This window comes from Semicossyphus pulcher, unplaced genomic scaffold (assembly GCF_022749685.1).
Source record: "Semicossyphus pulcher isolate SPU_LCO1_2020_fin unplaced genomic scaffold, fSemPul1.0.p SCAF_1, whole genome shotgun sequence".
Classification (NCBI taxonomy): domain Eukaryota; kingdom Metazoa; phylum Chordata; class Actinopteri; order Labriformes; family Labridae; genus Semicossyphus; species Semicossyphus pulcher.
In genome coordinates this window covers 10056177-10079805 of record NW_027211603.1, presented here as the reverse complement: position 1 = coordinate 10079805, position 23629 = coordinate 10056177, and the positions used below count along the sequence as shown (strand labels likewise).

The 23629-nt window shown below is 42.0% G+C and overlaps 1 protein-coding gene across 1 annotated transcript in view; it reads left to right on the top strand.

Annotated features, from left to right (window-relative positions):
• Positions 1-23279, top strand: part of homer2 (homer scaffold protein 2) — a 37030-nt gene extending 13751 nt beyond the window's left edge. The window contains exons 2-9 of the mRNA XM_069662187.1: positions 360-516; positions 11274-11405; positions 11640-11732; positions 12458-12597; positions 15257-15413; positions 15969-16079; positions 19813-19893; positions 21499-23279. Of these exons, the coding sequence (XP_069518288.1) occupies positions 360-516; positions 11274-11405; positions 11640-11732; positions 12458-12597; positions 15257-15413; positions 15969-16079; positions 19813-19893; positions 21499-21687 (1060 nt within the window). The 3' untranslated portion in view covers positions 21688-23279. The remainder of the gene's footprint in view (positions 1-359; positions 517-11273; positions 11406-11639; positions 11733-12457; positions 12598-15256; positions 15414-15968; positions 16080-19812; positions 19894-21498) is intronic.
• Positions 23280-23629: the final 350 nt, after the last annotated feature.

The following is a 23629-nucleotide window of genomic DNA, read 5'->3' as shown; positions in this document are numbered from 1 at the left end:
ACACAAACACTGCATCAGCGTCTCTGTCACCTATGAGGGAGGAGGGGGTGTTGATGCGCTAATGGCTTTGGGTTGCTATAAGGATTGAGGGTGTGTGTTACATTATCACCTGCCCGTCTGTGCTGGGACTAACAGGACTCTGCATCTCTGGAGACGCAGCGCAGTGTCTCTGCAGGCATGATGTGCTGGGGAGATGTTAAGAAGTCACTCTAACTTGGTTAAATGTTGTGAAATGTGGCTCTCTGCTCAGTGGAAATTGTCTCGCACTGCGGTTACATATTGCGTGTCCTATCTGCAGTGTTCTTGTCTCATATTGTCCTCTCTTCTCTGTCTTCTCTCCTCTGTCCTTCTCTCTCCAGGGAGCAGCCGATCTACACCACCAGGGCCCACGTCTTCCAAATCGACCCAACCACCAAGAAGAACTGGGTCCCTGCCAGCAAGCAGGCTGTCACCGTCTCCTATTTTTACGACAGCACACGTAACAGCTACCGCATCATCAGCGTGGATGGATCCAAGGTATGTGTGCGTGAGTGCATATTGTGTGTCTGTGTGTAACCATATCAGAAGAAGATAATGGGGAACATTAAACTGCTCTCAGGAGAGACAGTTGACTCTGAGGAAGAGCACTCAGAGCCACAATTGAACAAAACGAGTTATGAAGCGTATTAATGGGACATGTGGAGCTGCAACCTAACATCAGACCACTTGATATTTTCATGCTCTTCTACTTCTGATGTGAGAAAAGTCATCTATGCCCTGTGGTCCCTTTAAACACGACTTATTAAAGAATTGAGGAAAAAATGGATTGAACATATATTGGTATGTCAAATATATAAAATTACACACAAAATATTAAAATTGAAAGCAATTGTGTTCTACCGTCATGCATTACACAAGACTCATCTCTTAGTACGTGCAAGACAACAGAGCACGAATTCTAGGAATCCAGGAAGCACACTTCGCCAAACTCATTTCCTCATTGAGTTGATTTTAAATACTTGTGACCTATTTAAACGAGTGCATCTAATTAGTTTTTGCTCTGTTGATTAAACTGGTGATGCTTCCTTAATTAATTAAATACCTGTTTAGTTTGTTAAATACTAGAAAATAATTTAAAATCTTATTTTCTCATAGTGCAAGGGAATTTCCTGGAATCACTTATTTTTGACAGACTGCCACTTCAAAATCACAACATAATCAATTTACAAATACACAAAGCAGAGAAAGGCAGCACGTTTTCAAAGGTAAACAGAAAATACTGACTGTTTCCTGATAAATGTTCAAAATGATTTGTTGATGTCTAAAATAGATCATATCTAAATTTTGCTAAATCAACCAATTGATCAATCACCTTTCAGCTTTAATTAAAAATAAATTTGTAGGTTGGTAATGACATAGATGTAAATAAAACAAAACAAAAACGTGTCACAGCAGAACAACCTGAAAACCAAAAATACTATATACATTTTAAGTATTTGCTTTATCCATTAAAAAGAATAAAAAATTGAATGGAGATTCTGCGCACACAACATGTATATATGGTTGACTTTGCTGCCTCATGGGTTTCCATTAAGACACACACGAGTTAAAGGAGCAATTCTCTGCTGGAAAAAGCCACTGTCAGTCAAAGCTGGTGTTCTCTGTAATCAATAGAAGCAATAATATTTGAAATTGGCGCCATGGTGGAGAAAATTGTACAAACAGCTTGTGGTTTCGCCCATTCTACATTCCCTCAACACCCAGCGTGCATTGCGCCCCTCCCTCTGAAAGGAACGGCCCAGCGAGAGACACTGGAGTGAAGCAGTACAGAATCAGAAATACGGCGAGAATATACTGGTGGTCTGCCTCTGCCAGATGACTCGTTTTACGTAGTCTGGCGGAGGTTTTCCAGGGCCCATTGCCCTGTATCATAGCCAAATTGTATTTTTTTTCTACCATAATGGCATTAGCTCCCCATGATGGCATGATAGGACTGAGGTTGAGAATTGGCGATTAAGGAGAGGCTTATAAATGCGTTAATAGATCAGCACAGGACCAAACTGTAGCATGTAGGTTTAAATCAAAGTCTGGACATCAGTGAACATCCCCTGTAACAAATACAGGTAAACAATAGCAGCCAGGAGCTGCATGCTCGTTGAGTTACAATTAAATTCAATTATCTGTCATTTTCTTTCATCATACAGCAGTCGACAGTTGTCATTCTTGATGGACTTAAGAGCTTTTAAGCCTTTGTCACACTGGATCAGCTTTTCTTCTTCTAAAAGTCAAGTCCCTCTGCACAGATTTTTGATCTAATTTGATGCTTTTATTCTGAATTCTGTTTCAGCCATGCGTTTTTAAGAGCAGTGATCGGTTAGCTTAAAGAACAGGCTCTGTATCTGATCATTATCAATCTCTTAGCTTCGTGCTCTTGTGATGACAAATCGAATCTGTTCCTTTAATTCTGAGATTTGATCATGCATGCGACAACACACACCTATGAGCGTGCCTGTGTCTCATATTCACACTACCTTCCTCTGCTATCTGAAAGAGTAGATTGCGTGTTTCCATGGCGATCAGAGTCTTCTCTCTGTGTGAACACTGAAGGTGGGTTATGGCAGTGGTATCCCTCCGCTGACACTGTCAGGCAGTCACCTTTTGCACATTCTGAAATTGCACAGATTACCTGCAGAGCCTCTTCAGACACTGAGCGGGGTGACAGTAGTTTGGTTCTCTTTATGTGCTCGGCGGTGGTCCCTTTAACGTGCACTGCTCTGTTTGGGTAAGGCCCTGCTGGGTTCAGAGCTACGATTACCAACCCAACAGCTGAAGGGTGGCTCTCACAGGAACTCAACATGGATTTATCTCAATGTGGAATATTTGCACGCCAAGCTTTTTCTAAGGTGAAGCTCTGCTTTACGGTGGCAAACTAATGCAGACCAAAATATGAGATTTGAGCTGTGCGTGGATGGGATCTATCTGCTAAGTTTTATAATGTTTGAGCCAGACAGTGAAAAGTTAAAAAACATGACATGCTTTTTAGATTTGGAAAACATTTTCCTCAGCAATTTAAGGCATTTTTTTAACATAATTTAAAATGCACTGTTTTTGTGTTCCTGCATGACTTTGTTGAGTCAAACTCTGTTAGCATCAAAATAGCTCTCTTCCCACATCTAAAAACGAGAGAGGCAAGACTCTAATCTGTTATGTCATCAAGCAGCTCTCATCGAGCTACAGAATTGACAACACTGCTCGCATGTTTTATCTTTCGATACAAAACAATCTGTTTTCTTTGTGAGAACGGGGTTGGAAATGTACTTTATTTCTGGCTGGATGCTTCTATATTTTTGTTTGCCCTCTATGTCCCCGAGGCCAGGAGTCCTCTCTCTGCTCCTCCGCTGCTGTCATCCCCCCTGTCCTCCTGCCTCTCCTCTCTCCTGTAACCTTGAGAAACAAAGCAGTATGTGTCATAAAGTGTCTGCAGGCAGCAGCTATATGTGACTTATGAGGATTAACATTTATAGTATAAAATGTTATCCCAATCTGAACCGAGATGTCTCCAGTTAATTGAAGTAAGTCAAAGAGATTTCTATATGAGCAAAGTAACCGAAAGCAGGGAAATGTTGAGTCATATCAAATGAATGTTAAATTTAGTTCCTGGTTTGTACACTTGCTGCGAGGGAGACAGGTCTGTCTAGAACAATAGTTTGTGCTGCTCTACACACTAACTATGACAGACCGTCAGCTTATATTCATCCATCCGTGATGGCTGGGCAACTCGATGATGATGATATGCCAAGTAGAGGAGCGTATCAGCACTTTTGCCTTTCATACAGCGATGTCGCAGGCCTTGTGACAACACAGCAAAGAGCTTTATCGCTCTACTATATGAATTATTCCATGCATGATAACTTTTCAAGCTTGAAAAACTTCAGCTCTTCTCTTAATTTCAATATTTTTGCCTTTTAAAACCTTCTGTGTCTTTAACTACCTACTTTTTCTATATTTTTTTACCACTTCTCTCGCAGCCTGAGTCCAAAATTAACATTTTGGCCCACATGCCGGGGGCTGGTGAGCTACAAGACATGTGTCTGCCAAGAATAAGAATTCAAATTCCTCCATGTGAGCTTGTTGTGTTTTTTTCGCTCACAGGTTTGCCAGAACTTTTTAACCAGTTCATAGTTTTTGCCATTATTACAAGACACAGCCCTGTGCTATCACCTTGCTTTCCTATATAATTTGTCTGCAACCAAAATACGCCATGTAGTTTCTCTACCTGTGTGACATTAAGCCTAATTTCCAAATTTAAAAGTCTTAGTTCTATTGGGGTGAAGAGGACATGGCTGCCCTGCACTTCAGAATACAATATTTTCCCTCCATAATTTAAAGGTTGGGCTTGGACAATCAAGCTAGATTTGATATGTGTATCTCAAGCCATCATGATGGGAGAATGCACTGGGTTTACCCACGTCCCAAAACAATCACTCATTAAGATCAATGTGCACAAGCTAATGTGAATGTCAGAAACTGTCAGAAACAAACAGGGACGACAAATAATTAGAAATCATAAATGTCATCTGAAGGTTGATGTACAGTATTTATTAACCTCTTCCAATGAAAAGGCTGCCGCGCATCACCCGACTGTCCAGACTCAAAAGCAGAATCATAATTCCAGCATGAGAAGCTGAATGTTCCCGTTTATTGTCTTATCTCTTGAATTAAACACCGTATTTCATCAGAGCGTCATGGGGCCCTGTGTGTCACACGAGCTGATTGATGATCTCACTTCCTGTCTGAACAAAACACAATACTTTTTGGATTCACATTACTCCTGCATGTTTGCTTCCGCACAGCTCGGAGAAGCACAACACATAATTTATATATTTTACAACAGGCTGCCAGTATTAAGATTACAGAAGGCTTGAGGACCTGCTGAATGCATAGCTCTCCATAAGTTTATGCAGAAATCCAGGAAGCAGACTTGGCTTTAAGTTTTGATGTGGTGACTCACTCCGACTCAAACTAAGTCCACCCCCCGCCTGTCTTTGAAAACCAAACTTGCGTCATTGCCACCCAGGAAAGGTTTTTGCACTCCTCTATATATGATGAGATAAATTGCATCAGGTCATTAAAGCGGTTGACAGATGTACAAAAAATATCTCACATTTCTTCATCCACATAACACCTCTGCTTGATGAGCAATCGCAGGTTTATCATCTTTGATGAGAGGACACAGAGACCATCCTGTCGTCTTTCTTTGGCTGTGTGTCAGTTATCACACCGCTGCCAGTTCCTCCTGTTCATCAGCATAACTATCCTCACTGCACATTTGTCACCATTATTTTCATATACAGTACATCCTTCAAAAAGTAGGCTTTGTGCCTTACATTTAGTTAGAAACTACTGAAATTTGCTATATGATAGTAAAAGGTGAAGTGTTAAAAGAGAAAGCACAGCAATAAATGAAATATATATATATATGAAGTATGTATCTGGCAAGAGCACAGGTTTAGTTTCACTATTTGGGGGGCACTTAGTATGCCTGAAGGGGGCTGGTGTCTGGTGTATTTTTAAGGGACCAATTTGTGGTGGAAATATCTTTATCTATGTCTACCACTCTCTTTGCCTTTATTTATAGGACGGCTGAAGATAGACAGGAAAAGTGTGGAGTAGAGAGTGGGGGATGACATGCACCAAATGATCGGCAGACCTGGAGTCAAACCTGTGATCAGTGTGTCTGTGGCTAGCCTCTGTACATGGAGCGTCTGCTCTACCAACTGAGCCAAACAAGCACCCAAAACTAACATTATTTAACTTCCTGCTACTTTTTATTTTTTATTTGGTTATTTTGTCACTACATAGTTTAATGTAACTGATTACATGTTGAAGCGGCTGTGGCTCAGTGGTAGAGTCGGTCGTCTCTCAATCGTAAGGTTAGGGGTTGGATCCCTGACTGCTACAGTCACACGTCGAAGTGTCCTTGGGCAAAACACTGAACCCCAAATTGCTCCCGGTGGCATAGCCATGAATGTACATAGATATTGATTGGAGATTGGCACTAAAGCCTTTGCAGTCAGTGTGTGAATGGGTGAATAACATGGGTGTGACATGTAGTGTAAAAGTGCTTTGAGTGGTCGGAGGACTAGAAAAGTGCTATATAAGTACAGCCCTTTCACCATGAACTAATATAATGAGAGAAATAGAGAGTGTTAACTGCTGTACTCACCTCAGCTGCACCCTCCTGCCTCCTAAATGAATTATGAATGGCCAACAAATAACTATAATTAGGTGACTGTTGTTTCATCGCAGCTTGTGTTCAGATTAAACTGAAATGAATGGATATTATCGTCGTGGAGATAACTCACAAAACTTCCATAACAGCTTGAAATGTTTTCTAATCCCTTATTTCACCACAGTAGGGGGATTCATATTATGTTTTCATGTTTGTAAAAACCAATTGCAATTAAAATTGCCTTTTTATTCTGAAATGGTCCATTATGGGCACGTCTTTTTACAGAGTTTAAAATGCTTCCTGCAAAGTGTTATGTCTTGTGGCAAGTCAGAGCTTTTTTAATTACACGCTAACTAGCTGAGGTTAATTATAAATATCCTACCATATGAGACGCACAGGCATAGAGAGTGCATGCATAGGTTAAGAAGAATAAAGACAACTTGGTAATTTGGTTCTGCAGACTGGTGAAACTCTTTATAATTCTTAGTTTTATCAGTGAAGTGTTCGAGTCACCCTGCAGACTGGAGTCTCTGGAGTCTGTTAACAGTGACAGACAGAGTGACAGCTTTCTCATATCAACGAGTCTCTGCAACTTAGAGTGCTTTGTTTGAGCCATGTTTTATAATTCAGTTTCTTGAAAAAATTATTGCCAGGCACAATTCAGTAGCAACTGAGTATTGGTAGCACACACTCCTACTGTTCCAATTCTTCGCCATTGGTAGCTGATGTCCTCTTTTCAGCTATGGCAAAGTTTTCAGGCATTTGGTGGTCGACAAGTGATCACAGCTCTTTCCCCCATACCCCTCTCTCATGTCCTACATCTCTTATCTTACTTCCTGACTCTGCAGATTCTGTGCGCTCTGCAGACACATAATCAGCTGCAGAAGATTTATCCTCTAACCTCCCGGCCGTCTCTGAGTTTCTCGCTGACCCTCAGGCCATTGGCCAACCCAGCTTCACTCTGCGTCACATGTGCCACTTTATCCGCAGCCCGGCTCGTAGAAGGCACAGCTGCCAGCGTCACTCCGCTCTCCCTCCCTCTGCCAGCCCCCGCTCTCTCACCTGCTCGCCCACTGAGACAAACATCAGACATGCCAATATACACTTACAGCTAGAGCCAATGAAGTCGAAGGCAGTTACTCAGTAGTTTACGTGCAGGAGTATCTGGCTAGGATTAGCTGGGATTTGTCATCATTTGTTCTACCTTTAATCTGTTGGTACTCAAATTTCTACATTGTGTATTTGAGCAAAATATTACTAGCAGTAATGTGATTAAAGATGCGCAAGGTTGGGCGATATTAACTGTCCCATAGTTGTTTCTCTTCTTAGATGAATCATATTATACATCTGTCACTGTCACGTTTTCCTTAAGGCCAATATGATGCGTTAAGATGGCTAGTTTTTCTGACAAAAGTCCAAACATCTGAAGAGAGTTGGTTAACAGTTAACAGAAATATAAATGCATCAAATCCTAAAAATTAAAAACTGGGTGTGATTGGTGGTATATTTGATGGATCAAGGTTCTGATCAATGACTGTATATAGATGGATGACGCGTCTCCGTCTGCTCTCATTTTACTGAATTGATGCCAGAATAGCCCCCCGTGATAGGTGCTGCCATCTTGCAATGGTGACGTCATTTGGAGCCTGTGCAGTAGAGATCGGCGGGCGGCGCCGCCATAGCCACTTCCGCTAACCAAAACACACACTTAACTTACCGAAAAAACAGCAAAGATCCCGCACATCGGCGTGTTTAACAGCAGAATAGCTTCTCTGTGTTGGTCTGAGGTTAACGTTCACAGATATGGAAACTTCAATGACTGTAGTGATTGTTTTATTTACGTTTCCTCTCGTTGTTCCTCCTCTACTCTGCTAATGTGGAACAGATCGGCTGCAGGAGCTGTCAACAGAGCTGTCAATCATCCTTTTTACAGGATAATTGTCAGAAAAATGAACACTTGGACATAAATCAGCATGATAAGAGCTAATTATGATGACAGAAACCATGTTTGACAAAAATGTATTTGGCGTATATTTTGAATTTATAGTTTGACTCATGTCCCATCTGTTAACATGGAGGAGGCGGGCTTTATGACCTATACTGCAGCCAGTCTGCAGGGGTCGCTCCAAATGTTTTTGCTTCACTTTTAGGGAGCTGTCATGTCGTCCATCTTTTTATACAACCTATGTTCTGATACATTTACCTTTTAAAGTTTCATCTCTACATTTATCAAAACTATTGATTTTTGATGAAAGATGGCAAAATACAGCTCTTCTAAAAGTTAGTCACCTTTAAAATTGAATGATCATCCAATCCTAGTTGCTGAGTTTGGATTGAGGCTTTCAGAGCGGGTCACACAGCAGACAGAATGGCAGGTTCAGTTCCCTTCTTTTGATATATTTTGTACCTCTCCACCTGAAGAGTCTGAAATCATAATAATATCAGAGAGGAAATGATCCGCAGAAGCGTCACGTCTGCGTCTATCATCCGATTCAAAAAGGCTTTACAGGCCAGTTCTTTATGTTGTCAAGAGTCTTGACACATTAGACACTTTCTTTCATAAAATCTACAAGCGCAGGCGTATCAGCCCAAAAGATGAAGATTCACAACCTCAGCTCAGTGTTGGGTTAAATCTGACAACTCAGCTGTCAGTTTGGAGAGGTGAAAGTCAGAGGCTCTGACAGGATTTCTAGCAGACAATGTTTTATAGCAAGAAGGAATTTGGACTCTAATTGGCTGATTGACAACATATGATAACTGATCCTGTGTCAGGTTCTGAAAAAGAAACGTCTTCGAATTATTTATTTCTTCTTAGCATGTTGCAGTTACATCTGTTTACCTAACTCTTTAATGTTTTGTGTTTCTTCAGCAACACTGGCCCAGTTTCCCCACAATGATTAAAGTTTCATCTTATCGCAACACTCCTCTTTGAGCCAACGCGGTGGCCTCTGTTAAATATTCACTCTGCTGCTTGTGATGAGACATCTCATCAGGCGCTACCCTGGTTCCTCTTCTGAAGAAATTAGGTGACATTTGTTTGGATGAAGCCTCTGAAGAGTTCAGATGAGATCCCCTGCACCTTTGAAAATTGCCATTTACCTTATGAACCCTTGATGTGGGATACAGCTTTAATCAGAGGTTGTAATGATAATCTTTCCGGTATATGACAGTCACAGATAAAGGTCTTCTTTGTTTTTGCACAGTGGCTGCTCTCTCTAGAAGCTATTACCATTGTTCTGAATGGGTCACAAATGTCTAAAAGGTGTATTGATTGCGAGCTAATGTGCTCGTTCTGTTGGCTCAGTCTCTGCGTTTTGGGTCCCTTTGCCCAGTAATGATGCAGTTCAAAGTGTTTTAACACCTCAGTCACTGAGAGATGGAGCGGGAGACGGTGGGGGCGTTGAAAAGGACACGAGTCTGTCAGCAATCTGAGTTCTTGAGTCCTGTTTTCAGAGCCATGTTGCTATGAAACAAGGCCTGCACTGTGATTAAACTGTCTTCTATTGTTTCTTAATTGTTGGGGTAATTTGCATGTGCAGTTTCTAACTTCTCCTAAATCTTGGTAGTGAGAATGTGTTTGTGCACATGCACAGTGGTAGATGTAAGCTGCCTGTGTTTGAATGCACATTTAGCACGTCTGTCTCTACAGCGATGCCGTAAACACACACATCAGTGCAGTCCAGTGAGGCTGAAATGTGCTGAAAGTCGTCACTGCCTCGTGTGCCGGTTATTTTTGACTGCAGCAGATGTTTTCTGGCAGCTGATTTACTGCAGAGCTGCAACAGGTGAAAGTGTCCTGTAGCAAATATGGGGATTGTAATTTGACCACTTAGAGGTTAGTGGGTCAGCACATGCCACTGCTTGGGGTGTCTCTGTTTATGTGCGTCATTGTCTTACTTATTTTATGATGTTTTAATTGTAGAACAAAATGACGGGTACAAATAATCATTTAATTTATGTTGTTTCTGGTGTGTAACCCGTCATCTTTGGGTAGATGGTTGCTCAGTCTGTAGGGACTTTGCTGAGGAACTGTAGGGTGGCTAGTTCAAGTCCCGGTACAGACCAAGCATGGACATTGCGGCTGGAGAGGTGCTGTGTCATTTTCTGGGCACTGTCGAAGTGCCCTTGAGCAAGGCACTGAATCCCCCACTGCTCGGAGCGCATGTCCATGTGCAGCCCCCTCCCTCATCTCTCCATTAATGCATGTCCATAGGGTCCTGTTAGTGCATGTGTGTATTTCAGGCCTATGTGTGTGTAGCATGTTGTTAATAATAACAGAGTAAATACACTGAATTCCCCCGGTGATAAAGTTCTTCTTCTTCTTCTTCGGATCCTCAACCCCAAAAGTCTTGAACACTGTGGGACGCTCCCACATTGTGTTAAAAGTTGCACAGACCTGTTTAACGTGAAAAGAGGTGAAGTCTTAGGGTTTGGTTTCTTAGAGTGTCAGTGTTCTTGTGTTGAGGATCCATCCTTTAAATAACAGGACATTGTGAGATACCGAGATTCTCTTGCCGAAAAAAGGCCTTGCATCATGAGTCAGTTGCTGGTTGATGGAAATATCGTCGATTTTAAAGCTAAAAAAACACTGAAATTATGTTTTTAATTGAAGGAAAAGAATGGTTTGCTTTTCATGTATTAAAGGGGTTCTCCTCTTTATGCAGAGGGTAACCACTTATCAAAGATTGCATTGTGTTGTAGAAAGCCTCTCAAATATGCAAATGAATCCGACCACTTAAGAAGAAAACAATAAATATGGCAATTGTAATCAAACTTAGCGTGGGCGTGGTGAGTGACATTAGCGGGGTATTACAGATCTACTCTCGTATGAATGGAGCTACAATAGACGATTGTTCTTTGCTAAATCAAAAGGGCTATTCATTGTTGGAATGCAGCTGCTAAAGTTTCATTTATAACACGTCTGGGCTGAAATACAGACACAACTTTCTAACACAGCGGTAGGCTGGGGGAGTGTGCCCACCTGGTGGACCTCAGAACTATGCATGAAGACTTTATCGAATATCAGTATGAAAAGTAATGACGTGTTACCTTGTCCTTACAGGTGATCATCAACAGCACCATCACACCCAACATGACGTTCACCAAGACATCGCAGAAGTTTGGCCAGTGGGCGGACAGCAGGGCCAACACGGTGTTTGGACTGGGCTTCTCCTCAGAGCAGCAGCTGGCCAAGGTGACAGGAAACATTTGTGCAGCATCATAGCACACATCAGAAAAGACTGATTTATGTATTTGAAGCAGTCAGAAAATGGTTTACGGATACAGCTTATTCCTACATCGTCACTATCACCAGATTACTGCTTCCTTGTTCTGTAGAAACTCTTGAAAATGAGCCACACTGTGTGTGACATTTCCTCTTGTGTTCTCACTAATCATCGCGGCTCTCTCGTCTGTCTCATATTTCCAGTTTGCCGAGAAGTTCCAGGAGGTGAAAGAATCAGCCAAGCTAGCGAGGGATAAATCTCAAGAGAAGGGCGAGACGTTGAGTAATCACTCGCAGGTAAATGATATCTCTGTGCTGTCTCACTTTCTGTTTCAACACCTTTACTGTTCCTTTACTTCCACAGTCAGCCTCCACAGAGAACATTTCAGTGTAGCCCAGTTTCCTTTACAGACAATAAAGGGTTTATGTGAACAAAGGTCAATAAAGCTTTTGTTGAATATTATTGGACAGCAACACAGAAATCATTCATACAACTGTGTTAATCATCTTGAATAAGAGGTCAAGGGTCATCCTCAGCTACTTACTACCTGGCTGGCACCCGCAGCTAAGAGGATAAGTTAGTCTGAGAGGGGAATAAAATAATAAAAGTCTCTCAGTTCCACAATAATGTTCTCAAGGTGGTTTTTCTGTCAGTGAGTAAACAGCATTGTTTCGAGGTAGATGCAGCAGTCAGCGGCAGCCAGCTCTGCTCTCTGCTTCTCTGACTCCAGATGGCAGGACTCAGACTCACTCTGAGACACACAGAGCTGCTGGGCCATATGACATGATAAATACTGGCAACAGTTTTCCCTCGCCCCTCTGCTGTCATAGCTGACGTGTCCAGGGTGTTTACAGTGCCGCACTGAAAAAAGCCCAGGGCCTCTTCTTCACAGTCGGAGCAGAATTTATGAGACACTTTTAGGGATTTTAACCCCTCAGACCTTTAAAAAGCCGCAGGGAAGCCTTTTGCTAAATAAAAATCTGCCCGGAACCATAACAAGTCTCTCTCTGTCCCCTACCAGGAGTCTGGACGTGAGACGCCCTCAACCAACCAGGCGTCCAGCATTAATGGGACGGATGATGAGAAAATCTCTCATGTCGGTCCGGAGGCTGCTGTGCTGAAGACCGAGAACGAGCGTCTCAAGAGTGCAGTGGAGCTGAGGTGAGCTTTCGTGTTGTGGACGGAACAACCTCTTAGATGTGTAATGCTTTTGCAAATTGAAATTCACACACAAAGTAGTCTGCAGCTCGGGATGATGTTTGTTTTACTGGAGCAGAAACAGAAAACACACAGGTGAAGGGAATCTGTCGTCACCACCTTTCATTCTCAAGCCATCAGAATGATCCAAGGTTTATTTAATAGTTCAGAAGACTATAGCATGTGGACAGAATGAAAATACCCATGCAGATTTTAGGGGTGCCACATATCTCACAGTACAGCAGCATTCGCCTCATAATGCATCACATCATTAAAACTCCAAACACAGCAGCCCCTGATTGCTTTCACATAATTCCCTTTCTCTAATTGTCTCTGCACCAAACCACTTCGATGTTCTTCCTCCTCATTTTATTGCTGCGGGGATGATATCGTGTCCCCAAAGGGCTCAGAAATCATCTGATCTAACTGACAAAACGACGCTCCTCTACTCCACCTTTTGGTTATCTGGCCTTCACAATGCAGATGCTGAGTGTAAAAACGGGTAATTGCATGAAGCACCAGATGTGGGTCCAGATGGGATTAAAATGACCCCAGGGCATCAGAGGCAATTAAAATGACAGCGAGTTATTTAGCCAGAATTAGAGCAAGGTATCAACAAAAAAGCACTACCGGTTTATTTGATCCAGATGTTGTGAGGTGAAAAAAAAGATTACCAGACCTTTGTTGGCAATGCTCGAGAATTCATACACACAAGAAAGTAAGTATTAACTGAACATCTGCATGAATGGTGCAGGAAACGGATCCAGTTATTTCCCTAGAAAGAAACTTGTTATATAATCGGTATGCATTTCCCTGGACAGGATCAGGACACAGCATGTAAAATACGACACATACAAGGACTGAAGTTTCCTATAATAAATGACATATTATCTTCATATGCTTTTTATCTTTATTGTTATTTAGCATTTTCCGTATACCTAATTAATAACTTACTATTTAATGTAATTACTCTAATTAGTAATTTAATTTTAGCATATCTTCTAGTCCTTGTCTGAATCAGTTATTTATTTTAAGGGTGAAGGGTTCACTAGAAGGAAAGATTATTGTTATTCTCTATTATCAATCAGTAGAGCCGAATCATAATGAAACTTATCTCAGGACACTTTACAAATATACATATGTGTTGAACTCTCTTATACATATTCATTTTTTATTATTAATAGTTTATTTGAAGAAAAGGGACAATGTACATTAATCAAGACTCAAACAAAATGCGCACACGTGTTAGCTGATAGTCCGGTGGTCCCTTTTGCCAGACGTTGTTGGCATCCGAAAACAACAAAAACAATTCAATAGGCACAACAGTTAAAATATGCTAGTTTGAGATAAAAGCATTCAATACAGACAATGAGTGGATAGAATCCCATTCATAGGTGATCTGCAACAAGCCATTTTTGACATTGCACTTAAAAGAATGATAAGATGGGGACTCTCTTATTGACTGTGGTGCTGAATTCCATTGAACGGGATTATGCAGTCCCCCCTAACTGCACCTCTATTTACTCTGTTTACATTAGATATGAAGATGATGAAACCTGACGGAGGAGGAGCTAAACCATTAGTTATCTTATAGACTATAGGCAGATATTTTTGTATGTTTTTTTGGTAGACATTTACCTTGTATTTATGCTGTTCATGGTTTTGGCACATTGTTAAATTAACAGCATTTATGAATGATACCAAGTGACTCTTCACTTCACATCCTGCACTAGAAGATATAAATAACACATAAAGCTTTTCCACTCAAAGCTCGACAGAAGGCAGGTCGTCTTAGGAATGTCTTGCTAAAGGGCTCCTCCCTTCTTTGTCCTGTTTATGTTTAACTATAGAATGATTACTTGGAATTACATTAACCAGATCGATAAAGGAAACGCATCAAGACTGTTGGTGCCTTTGTAATTAGAGTGAAGATGGACATTTTTCCCAGGAAGCATCCTTGGACTGATCTTAAAACCCTCTTTCTTTCTAACTGAGTGTTTAAAACACTGATTTATAATGTTGTAAAGGAAAGCAATAGGTTTCATGCAGTGCATCAAGCTTACATGTGTTGGTTGTGGTTATTTAGCACAGCTGGGTCCACCATTGTCCTGTCTCTGCTGGCCTTATTTCGTGCCTTCACAAGGCTTTGGGATTTAGTTTTGTGGAAGTGTGTCACAGCAGAGAAACAGCCGAGGACTGCAGAATGTTGCGGTGCAAGTCTGTCCACATTTGATGGAGCGCAGCACACTTTCACCCAGCCATGCATAAGGAAGGGAACAGCGATGCATACTAAATATACATCACAACCTCTCCAACCTTATTGATAAGACAGAAGCACACACTGTGGTAAAGAAGATAAGAATCAGGTTCCTTTCAGGGCTGCAGCTCGTTAGACATTTGAGACGTTTTCCACTCATTTCTTTTTTAATGGTCTAAATATCTCTTGACAGTGAGATGTACATCACAGCTAATTAGATAGTTATGACTGAGAGGATTCTGTAGGATTATGTGCCTTGTCAGTGGGCACAAGCCCCAGGCTTTTCAACACCAACCTGTCCAAATGTTCCTCCCATTAATATCTCCCCTCCCGTATCTCCCTCTCTCTGTCTCTCCTGTCTGGCAGCAACACCAACGCCAAGAAATGGGAAACAGAGCTGCAGACTTTAAGAGAAAATAACGCCAGGCTGGTGGACGCACTGCAGGAGTCCTCGGCTAATGTAGAGAGCTGGAAGAAACAACTTAGTGCCTGCAAGGAAGAGAGTGACACGCTCAGGGAAAAGGTAACACAGTCATGCACTCCTAGAGGGAAGCTGAATAATGTACACACACCCATCGATCCTGCAGATAGGAAAGGTGACGGTTTAAAACACTGCTTCCTTGTTACAAAAGAGACAAAACTGCTTCACAAAATGAAGAGATTCTCAGGGGTTGGTAATATATTAACCAAACAAGGACAAACATAATTCTGATAGCAAAGTTTCTCCACTGAGCGAGCACAGTACTGTACATGTTATTAGCTTGTGTGATCCCTGAGTCTCAGCTCCACTCAGTCCACTAAAAATAGAATCATTTTAGTTTCATAATCAATGTGGGCTGTTCCTGCAGCTGGCCTGGTGTTGCAATGATACTTTTTATTTTGTAACATGCTGCAAGTTTTCCCTCTAATTGCTAGTGTCAGTTTTCATGTCGACACCTCTTACACTGTGCAGCATATTTGAGATTTCATAAACACAAATAAACAGATGCGTGTGGTTAACACAGAATTGGAAACAATCTGTTGTCCATATTGAGTATTTTCTTAAACCACTACTCCTCCTTTTTCTTCCCACGTGCAGATTGTCGAACTTGAAGCTCAGTGCGCTGAGGCCGATCAGGAGAAGCAGAAGAACGCCCAGCTGAGTGTACGAGTGCAGGAGCTGGAGGCTGAGCTGAACGACAAAGAGCAGGTAACCCGTCTGTTACACATTGATACAGTGTTGGCAGCGGGGCTGTCTGCTGGAGTTTTATAAAACAATGCTTTCTTTGTTACAAAGGTGGAATTTTACTTTGCATGTTCACTCGGTGCCCTTCATCCTGTCTTCATCAAAGAAATCCCCATTTAAAGACGATCACTCCACCCTTTAATCTCCTGAAGATGAAAATCTACTCTCGCCTCCTCATTCGAACATATCAGTGCTTCTCTTCACCTCTTGTTCCTCCTCCACTCCTCTCCCTCAGGAGGTGATTATACCTCCGTAGGAAATGACAGGTCTTTTTGTGTGATCCTGGGTTTGGTATGGATCGCTCTCGTTATTTTCGCCAACCCAGCTAAATCCAGACCTTTAAAACTGCCCACTATTCTTCCTCCTAATATCCTCTCTTTTCATACTTTCTGTGCGGCTTATTTTTTCAGTCATTTACTTTATTTGTGCTGTTTTGGTACAATTTAACTCAACTGTGAAAATAGTCTAACTTTGTGCTTGTAAATTTATCCACTGACCTTGTCTCTAGTCAGAGCAGCAGGAAATTTTGGCACAAAGCCATTAGCAGCAGTGCCTGATGCCTGCTGCATCAATCATCCATAATCCAAACTAGCCGACTGTCAGCGCAGCAGAGCCTAATGCTGCTGTTATTTCTAATGAGGAGGAGCCCTGTGCAGCCACACAGTCTTTGACCTTTGATCACCGCTTGTTAAACACTGTTTTTGTCTGCAGACAACTGATTAGCACTGACTTCAGCGACGGCCTCGCTGCCTTTCTCTACTATAAAGTGACCGTGTCTCACTATCTGCAATGAAAGGGAGAAACAATCAGCCCCGTGTGAAGCAGAGGGAAAGATGAATGACAAAGATACAGTTACCGTAAGAGGAAATTAGATGTTAATTCTGGATATATTATGATTCAACAGCAAAGGACAGTATTTTCTGCTGACAGTGGCTTGTTGAGTACATATTGGATATTTGGCCAAATCCTTTTAGGTTTTTTTTTACAGTAGTATCAAACTGTCAATTACTGAAAGCTGGCATCCAACAAAGAGAATAGTTTGACATTTTAGGAAACGTGTTTACCTGCGATTGATATCACTTTCATACCTGTCTGTAAATGTGAGGCTGAAGCTTTAGCTTAGCATAAAGACTAAAGACACAGCTAATCAGCTTGGCCCTTTCCAAAGGGAACAAAATCTGCCTACCAGCACCTCTGACGCTTACTAATCCACTGCTCCTGGTCAAGAAAGTCCAGCATGTAACCCCTCTGTAAAACCACAAGTGACACATTGACCAACTGCAGTTCATGGGTAATGCAGCAAGTCGAGCTTTTCGCTCTCCCTATAATGTGAATGTTATTTTCCTGCTATCAGGTAGTCTGTTAAGTTTTGAGTAACTCAAATTCTAAAAAAAAAAATGTTTTCAAAATGTCCCCAAGCCCGTCTTCTTCATCATACTTAATTGTTTAATCTGCTAAAGATCTTCTGTAATATTTGGTCTGTTTGTAACACAAACTGTGAAAAACCTCCCTTTATTATCTTATAGAGCTCAGGTTATGTCATCAGATGTCTTCATTTGTCCAGAAAACAGCCCAGTTACTACACACTGGCATGACAAGTGAACGCAGTAAATTTAAACATTTTAAGAACCTGGAACCAAGATTTTTTTAAATATTTATTTAATAAATAAAATCTGCCAAGGATTACTTATAGCTTGTTCAGTCTGATCAACAATAAAGACTCAAAGATTTTCAATTTTCAGTCACACTAAACGGAGACAAAGCAGTACACCAACACATTTCAGGAGCAGGAACAAGTTCACCTTTCATACTTTTGCTTGATGGATCACTTAAATGTTGATAGACCCTCAAACGTTTAGTGTTAAAAAAATAGTGACATCTATAGCTATGCTGCATAAAGACCCTGTTCCCCTGAGGTAAACAGTGTGTCTGGGATATTCTAGTTGAGCACCTGGCAGCCTGAGTATTAATAGAACATCTTCCTTGGAGAGCGTTAAATCAGACACAACAACAGCGAGGCGGCAGTTCAACCTGAGCTGGAGCTGTTTTTAAAAGAGTATCGGCAAAGACTCGAGTCCTTTGGGTGCTTCAGCGTCTCCACAGCCCTGCAATGCTCCTGACACTGGCCAAGGGGTCTGCAGGAGGAAGTCTCTCTGTTTGCACAGTGTTACACAGCAGCAGACAGCCCACAGACGCTCCTCTACCCAGTGACTCACCTCCTTCTAGAAACACACAAGCTCCACTCCTCCAATTAAAACGTGCCTATGAATTATTAAGCATTCACTGTGGTGTGACCCCGCGCTGACCACCTGTGAACTTACACAACAAAGCTGCTGCAGGTGACTTCAAACACTCCGCCAGTTATTCCTTACTGTGACTAGCGTGGAGCTATACTGGATGCTATGAAACTAAAGATGTTGTTTGGCTTAAAGCAGCTTTGAGATGAAGTTTTGAGAGATAATAGACGCTGAGAAGAAAGTAAACGTGTAAGCACAGGGCAGATAAACAAGTCAAGGCTGTATCTTCAGTTTTAAGTCTGTGATGTTTCTCTTTCTTTACTTTTGTTCTCATTATTCCCTTCTTGCTCTGTATTACTGCCAACTGAGTTTATAATTTTTACAGCTGCCAGCGCAAAATAATTAGCACCATCTTAAAAACATAAATGTAAATGCTCCAGGGTCATGGCTGAGTATTCACTATTAATACTTTTTTTTTCGTACCGCTTTAAATGTGTCTGCCGCAACCAATGCAAAAAAGATCAATTACTGAGAAGTGTGTGCTTGATAGCTTATTGCCTAAAGTAAGTTAGCTTAGCTTAGCACAAAGACTGGAAACGGGGAGACAGCTAAGCCTGGACATTTCCAAAGGTAACAATATCTGCCCTCCATCACCTCTTAAGTTTGTGTTTGTTTTATCCAGTAGGTTTCTGCTCCTGGTCAGCAAATAGTCCATCACATAAGCCCTCACACAAGCAGGTTTTATACGTTTATTAGTGGTTTCCAGAAACGCTGGTTGGTAGTTTTTTTACGTTAGGAAAGAGCCATTAAAAAAAAATCTAAAATGCCTTCAATACAGCCTAAAATGAGGGGTCGATAACGGCGAGTAGCAAGTCCACAAACTGATCCAATACTTCATTTCAGAATCAATTCAGTTTTAAGTTTTGAAAAGAAATCAAGTTAGAAATCAATTGTTGGTCACTGCGCCGAAACATTAACCTACACAGCAAGTTTTGCTATTCTGCCACTATGGATTTATTACAGCCCGCATTGGTAACTACTGATTTGGAGTGCTGCACTGTTCTATGGTCATTTATACCATCATAACAAGAAAAAAAGAGTATGGTGCTAGCAGAGAACGTAACCTGAGTAAAAGTTAACACAATGCAGGATATTTTACCCTGGAAATCCTGCCAGCAGAACGATGATGTGTTCAGTTTGTAAGGCTTCACTTTCGAGGGGTGTTACCACAAAGGGTTAGTAGTATAGACTCGTAGCTCTATATTTGGATTGGTACTCGGTTCTCATATATTCTCATCCCAAATTCCCCCCCTGGGGATCGGTAACGGGTTATCTTATCTTATATACAAGTTCAGGAAAAGGAATCGGCCATGATAAGGAAAACATGGTACTGGAACACCTCTATCATCCTGATATAGTTTTTTGATGTTTGATTATCTTTATTTCCCCTTTTCTTCCAGGAGCTGGAGAATCTGAGGAAGCAGGCAGAGATAATCCCTCAGCTCATGGCAGAGTGCGAGGGCATCACCACCAAAATGCAGGTACGTTCAAAGTACCCAGAAATCCCACATAAACCCCCCATTTGTCTCAGGTGTGAATCACAGCGGAGTATAAAAGCCTGACAGGGAGCTGTAAAGCTTACAGCACACGTGAGGAGGGGACGGCTGTCACAGCGAGGTAACGCACTTAACGCTTTGAGGCATAAGCAGCACTTTCAGAAGGATGTACAGAAAGAGAGAGTTCCTATTCAGCGTTCAGCCTGAGGGCTGGTGACACAACATTCCCATCACGTGTCTCACTAACGCACATCGTGGTTACTGTATCTATTAATAAAGGTCCGTCCCCGGTACATCGCTGAGTGGATTATTGCCTCTTTGAAAAGGTTTCCTCTTCCTCATCTGAGGAACAGAGATACTCCATCTCTGTCACGGCGTATTAGCTTCCTAGCTGCACAGATTTGATCTGTTAGATAAGGAAAAAAAACAGAGAGCTTTAATGACCAAGTCTCACAACATTTCTGAAGGTGTGTGTGTGTCTGCGAGATTAAGTTGGGTGTGTTGCCAGAAACCCTCGAACAATACAGACTCACGCCCATCACCTCCCGTCTGTCTCATAACAAGGAGCACCTGTTCTTCCAGGCCGTATTGAGAAATATCAGACTCTCTGTTAAACCAGAAGTGCCAGGCTCGGTGACTGACTGCCCCGAGAGTGCCAAGTCTGACATGAGCTGCATTGATAGTGACGCTCATGTCGGCCTGTTCGCACTGACTCAGAGCAGTGATTGTCGCCCAAGCTGTCATGCATGTGCCGCCTTTCAAGCCGGGGCAGGGAGCAGAATAAAACAACAGTGGCATGCCTGAAGTTCCTGTGCTTCACAAAGTTTAACAGCCTGGTTTGTTTCTGCAACAGCCAGCTGGATGAACGACAGTGTGAACTGAACCAGCAGGAGTTTATCTAACCAGCTAGCTAAACTGAGGAGAAGCGGAGACAAAGGGTTTGAATACCTCTGTCTATCCACGAGGCCCAGGGCCAAAACCCAGCCATCGTGCATTTAGATAATAGTAAAGTAAAGCTGTTGAGAAGGACTTCAGTGCAGCTTTTTTACCCTAATCTGAATCTGTTTTTGTGGCTTTCTCACGATGAATTTTCGAACTCTACCTCTGTGTTTTGGGTCATTGCTCCCCTCTATTTAAAGCCGACACCCCGCGTGGCGATCGGGTTTCAGGAGTCAGCTGCGGATACAGTCATGCAGGAGCAACACTCATTTAGCACTCCTATTTTAAACCCCTCCCTTCAATGGTATCTTCACCATTAATGTGTCACTTGTGTCGCCTGCTAGTCTGAAACACTTCCTCTGCCCTTAATTCCTCTTCATAAATGTACTTAATTACAAGCTTCGGTTTCAGTCTTGATGATTTAAAAATGTTTTTTTTTCTAACAGTATTTTGGTAAAATGCTGAAAAGCCAGCTGAACTGCTTTTATCTTATTACTGACTGTTTGTGTAAGAAGCTCTGTCTTTGTTTTGGCATCTCTGCAAACCCGTGCTGCTACATCAAATGCTCCGACATCCCTCTTAAGAAACAATCTTCTTTTCCCTGTTGCCACCGTTTCCTTTAATGTAACTGTTGTTTTTTCTTACACACAGGCTGCGGAGGCGAAGAACGGAGAGCTGGAGGGGAGGATAGGAGGTCTGCAGTTGGACATCGACGACAGCCGACAGAAGCAGGGCAACATGAAGGGCGAGCTGAAGAAGTTCATGGATATCCTGGATGGAAAGATAGACGAGCTGCATGAGTTCAGGCAGGGGCTCTCCAAGCTGGGTGTTGATAACTGAGAAAAGTGGCACTGAGTTGAAAGGGTCAGAGGTCAGGTGCGAAGGATTCACTACAGTATGTCTTCAGGGCAGAAACTATGTGGCACCTACTCCCCCAAGGTGATGCCCACTCAGAAACTATCAGCTTTGGCTTCTAATAAACACTACCATGTGAGAAAGAGAGTATTGGAGAGGGAGACTGGCAGCAGGAAGGCCAGCGTGCTCCACCAAATGGCTCAATTTTTGTGCGCTGGCTTTCTGAAACTAAATCAAGAGTCACACTTTGAGCTAACTTATCCGTTTCTGTGGGGGAAGCGGCTTTAAAAAGCTGGTGGTGGGTTCTTAGATTCTGTCCATCTGTCTTTTTTCTGAAGGCTGCAGCTCTTCTTCACACGCAGTCTGACTTTAGAGTAAAAAAAGGGGACTTAAAGGGCTAAAACGAATAACACAACAAAGACAATGCTGTTCAGCATCACTCGAGTAATAATTGGTGTTAATCCTTGTGGCCCCCTCAGAGAATTAGAGATCTTTCTACAGACTGTCCTCGCTGTTGCCTCCCGTCTATCTCAGGTGTGTTAGGAGACAGTTTGTACTCATTAGATTATATGCACATACATGACAACCGGCCGTGACACAAAGTGCCTCCAGGTGAGTCTTAACCCGCCTGGCAAGGAGAACTGGCCAAGTGATGACCATCACCATAATAATAATCCACTCACTAATAAAAAGAGGTGCGGGCGAGCCCATCCAGAGGACGTTAATGTGGTTGTAAAACAGGTGTTTGCACAGAAGCTACTCTGAGAAGGAGTGTCTCTCGTGGTGTTTTCGTCAAACACACCTTTTGATTATATTTGAATAAAGAAGGAAAACTCTCGTCTCAGGAGCTTTCCATCAGACACATCCAAAACTAATAATAGGAAACGACTTTGCCATGAGTGTAGTGTAGTTTTCAAAGGACTGTGTGTGTGCAATAGTATTGTTGTGTGTCTCCAAGGCTGTTTTTGTGCTTCCTTACACACTGGTTTTTGTTATGGTGGTGGTTATTTTGGGGTGAGGGGACTTGGTGCTGCTCGACGGGTGAACAATGTGAAAGTGTACTTCACTGAAAAGATGGCATGGGCCTTTTCACTACAACCCTGTCAGATTCTTGGTTTTTTGTTTTACATATTTATTTATTTTTGGTGCCTCTCTGCAACTAGCGTTTCTAGAACAAACCAAGTAAATCAACAATAATGTCTCTATAGGTGTACAATGATATATTAAGAATACCAAACTGTCAGGATTCAGAGGTTTGTTTGCAGGATGCTGTCAGAGCTGCTTTGGGGAAGTCCATCTTAAATTATGGTACATTTACAATCATAAGCACATGTTGTAGTGGCATATTTACTGGGTAATACTATGGTGTTTAAGTATATTTTTCCATCACTGTTTTGATCTTGTTACGATTAAGAAATCTATGAAAGGACTTTTTGCTTCTCTGTTTAGCCCTACTGTTCATAAGTCACCTGAACCTGCATAACACAACGTATGATCCTTCCTTTTGAACCAATGCCTCTTGTGCACTTTTGTGACTCCTGTTCAATATTGTACAATAGAACTGACAATTGTTAAAATCTAGTTTAATTATAAAGCTGAGTAAGTGTCTTCTTTTTAGCTTTAATGGTGGGCCACGTTTTGGTAAAAGCTCCACAGAGGAGAGGAGAGGTTTCTCTAATCCAAACCTAGTCCTAAATCAGTTTGATGGGTTTTTAAGCTTCCAAATCTGCTGACACAATGGAAGTCTTGAGGGTTTTTTCCTGGATGAGAAGGTGGAATGAACCTACAGCGCGAGAGCTGCATCCTGTCGAGGCTCGGGCACAAAAGCTCCGCCACCGCACGTCTCTTTCTGTGATGTTGATTTACATAACACTAAATATAGCTGTAATCCAAACAGAGACACACACAAGCAAAGCACAGGAAGTGG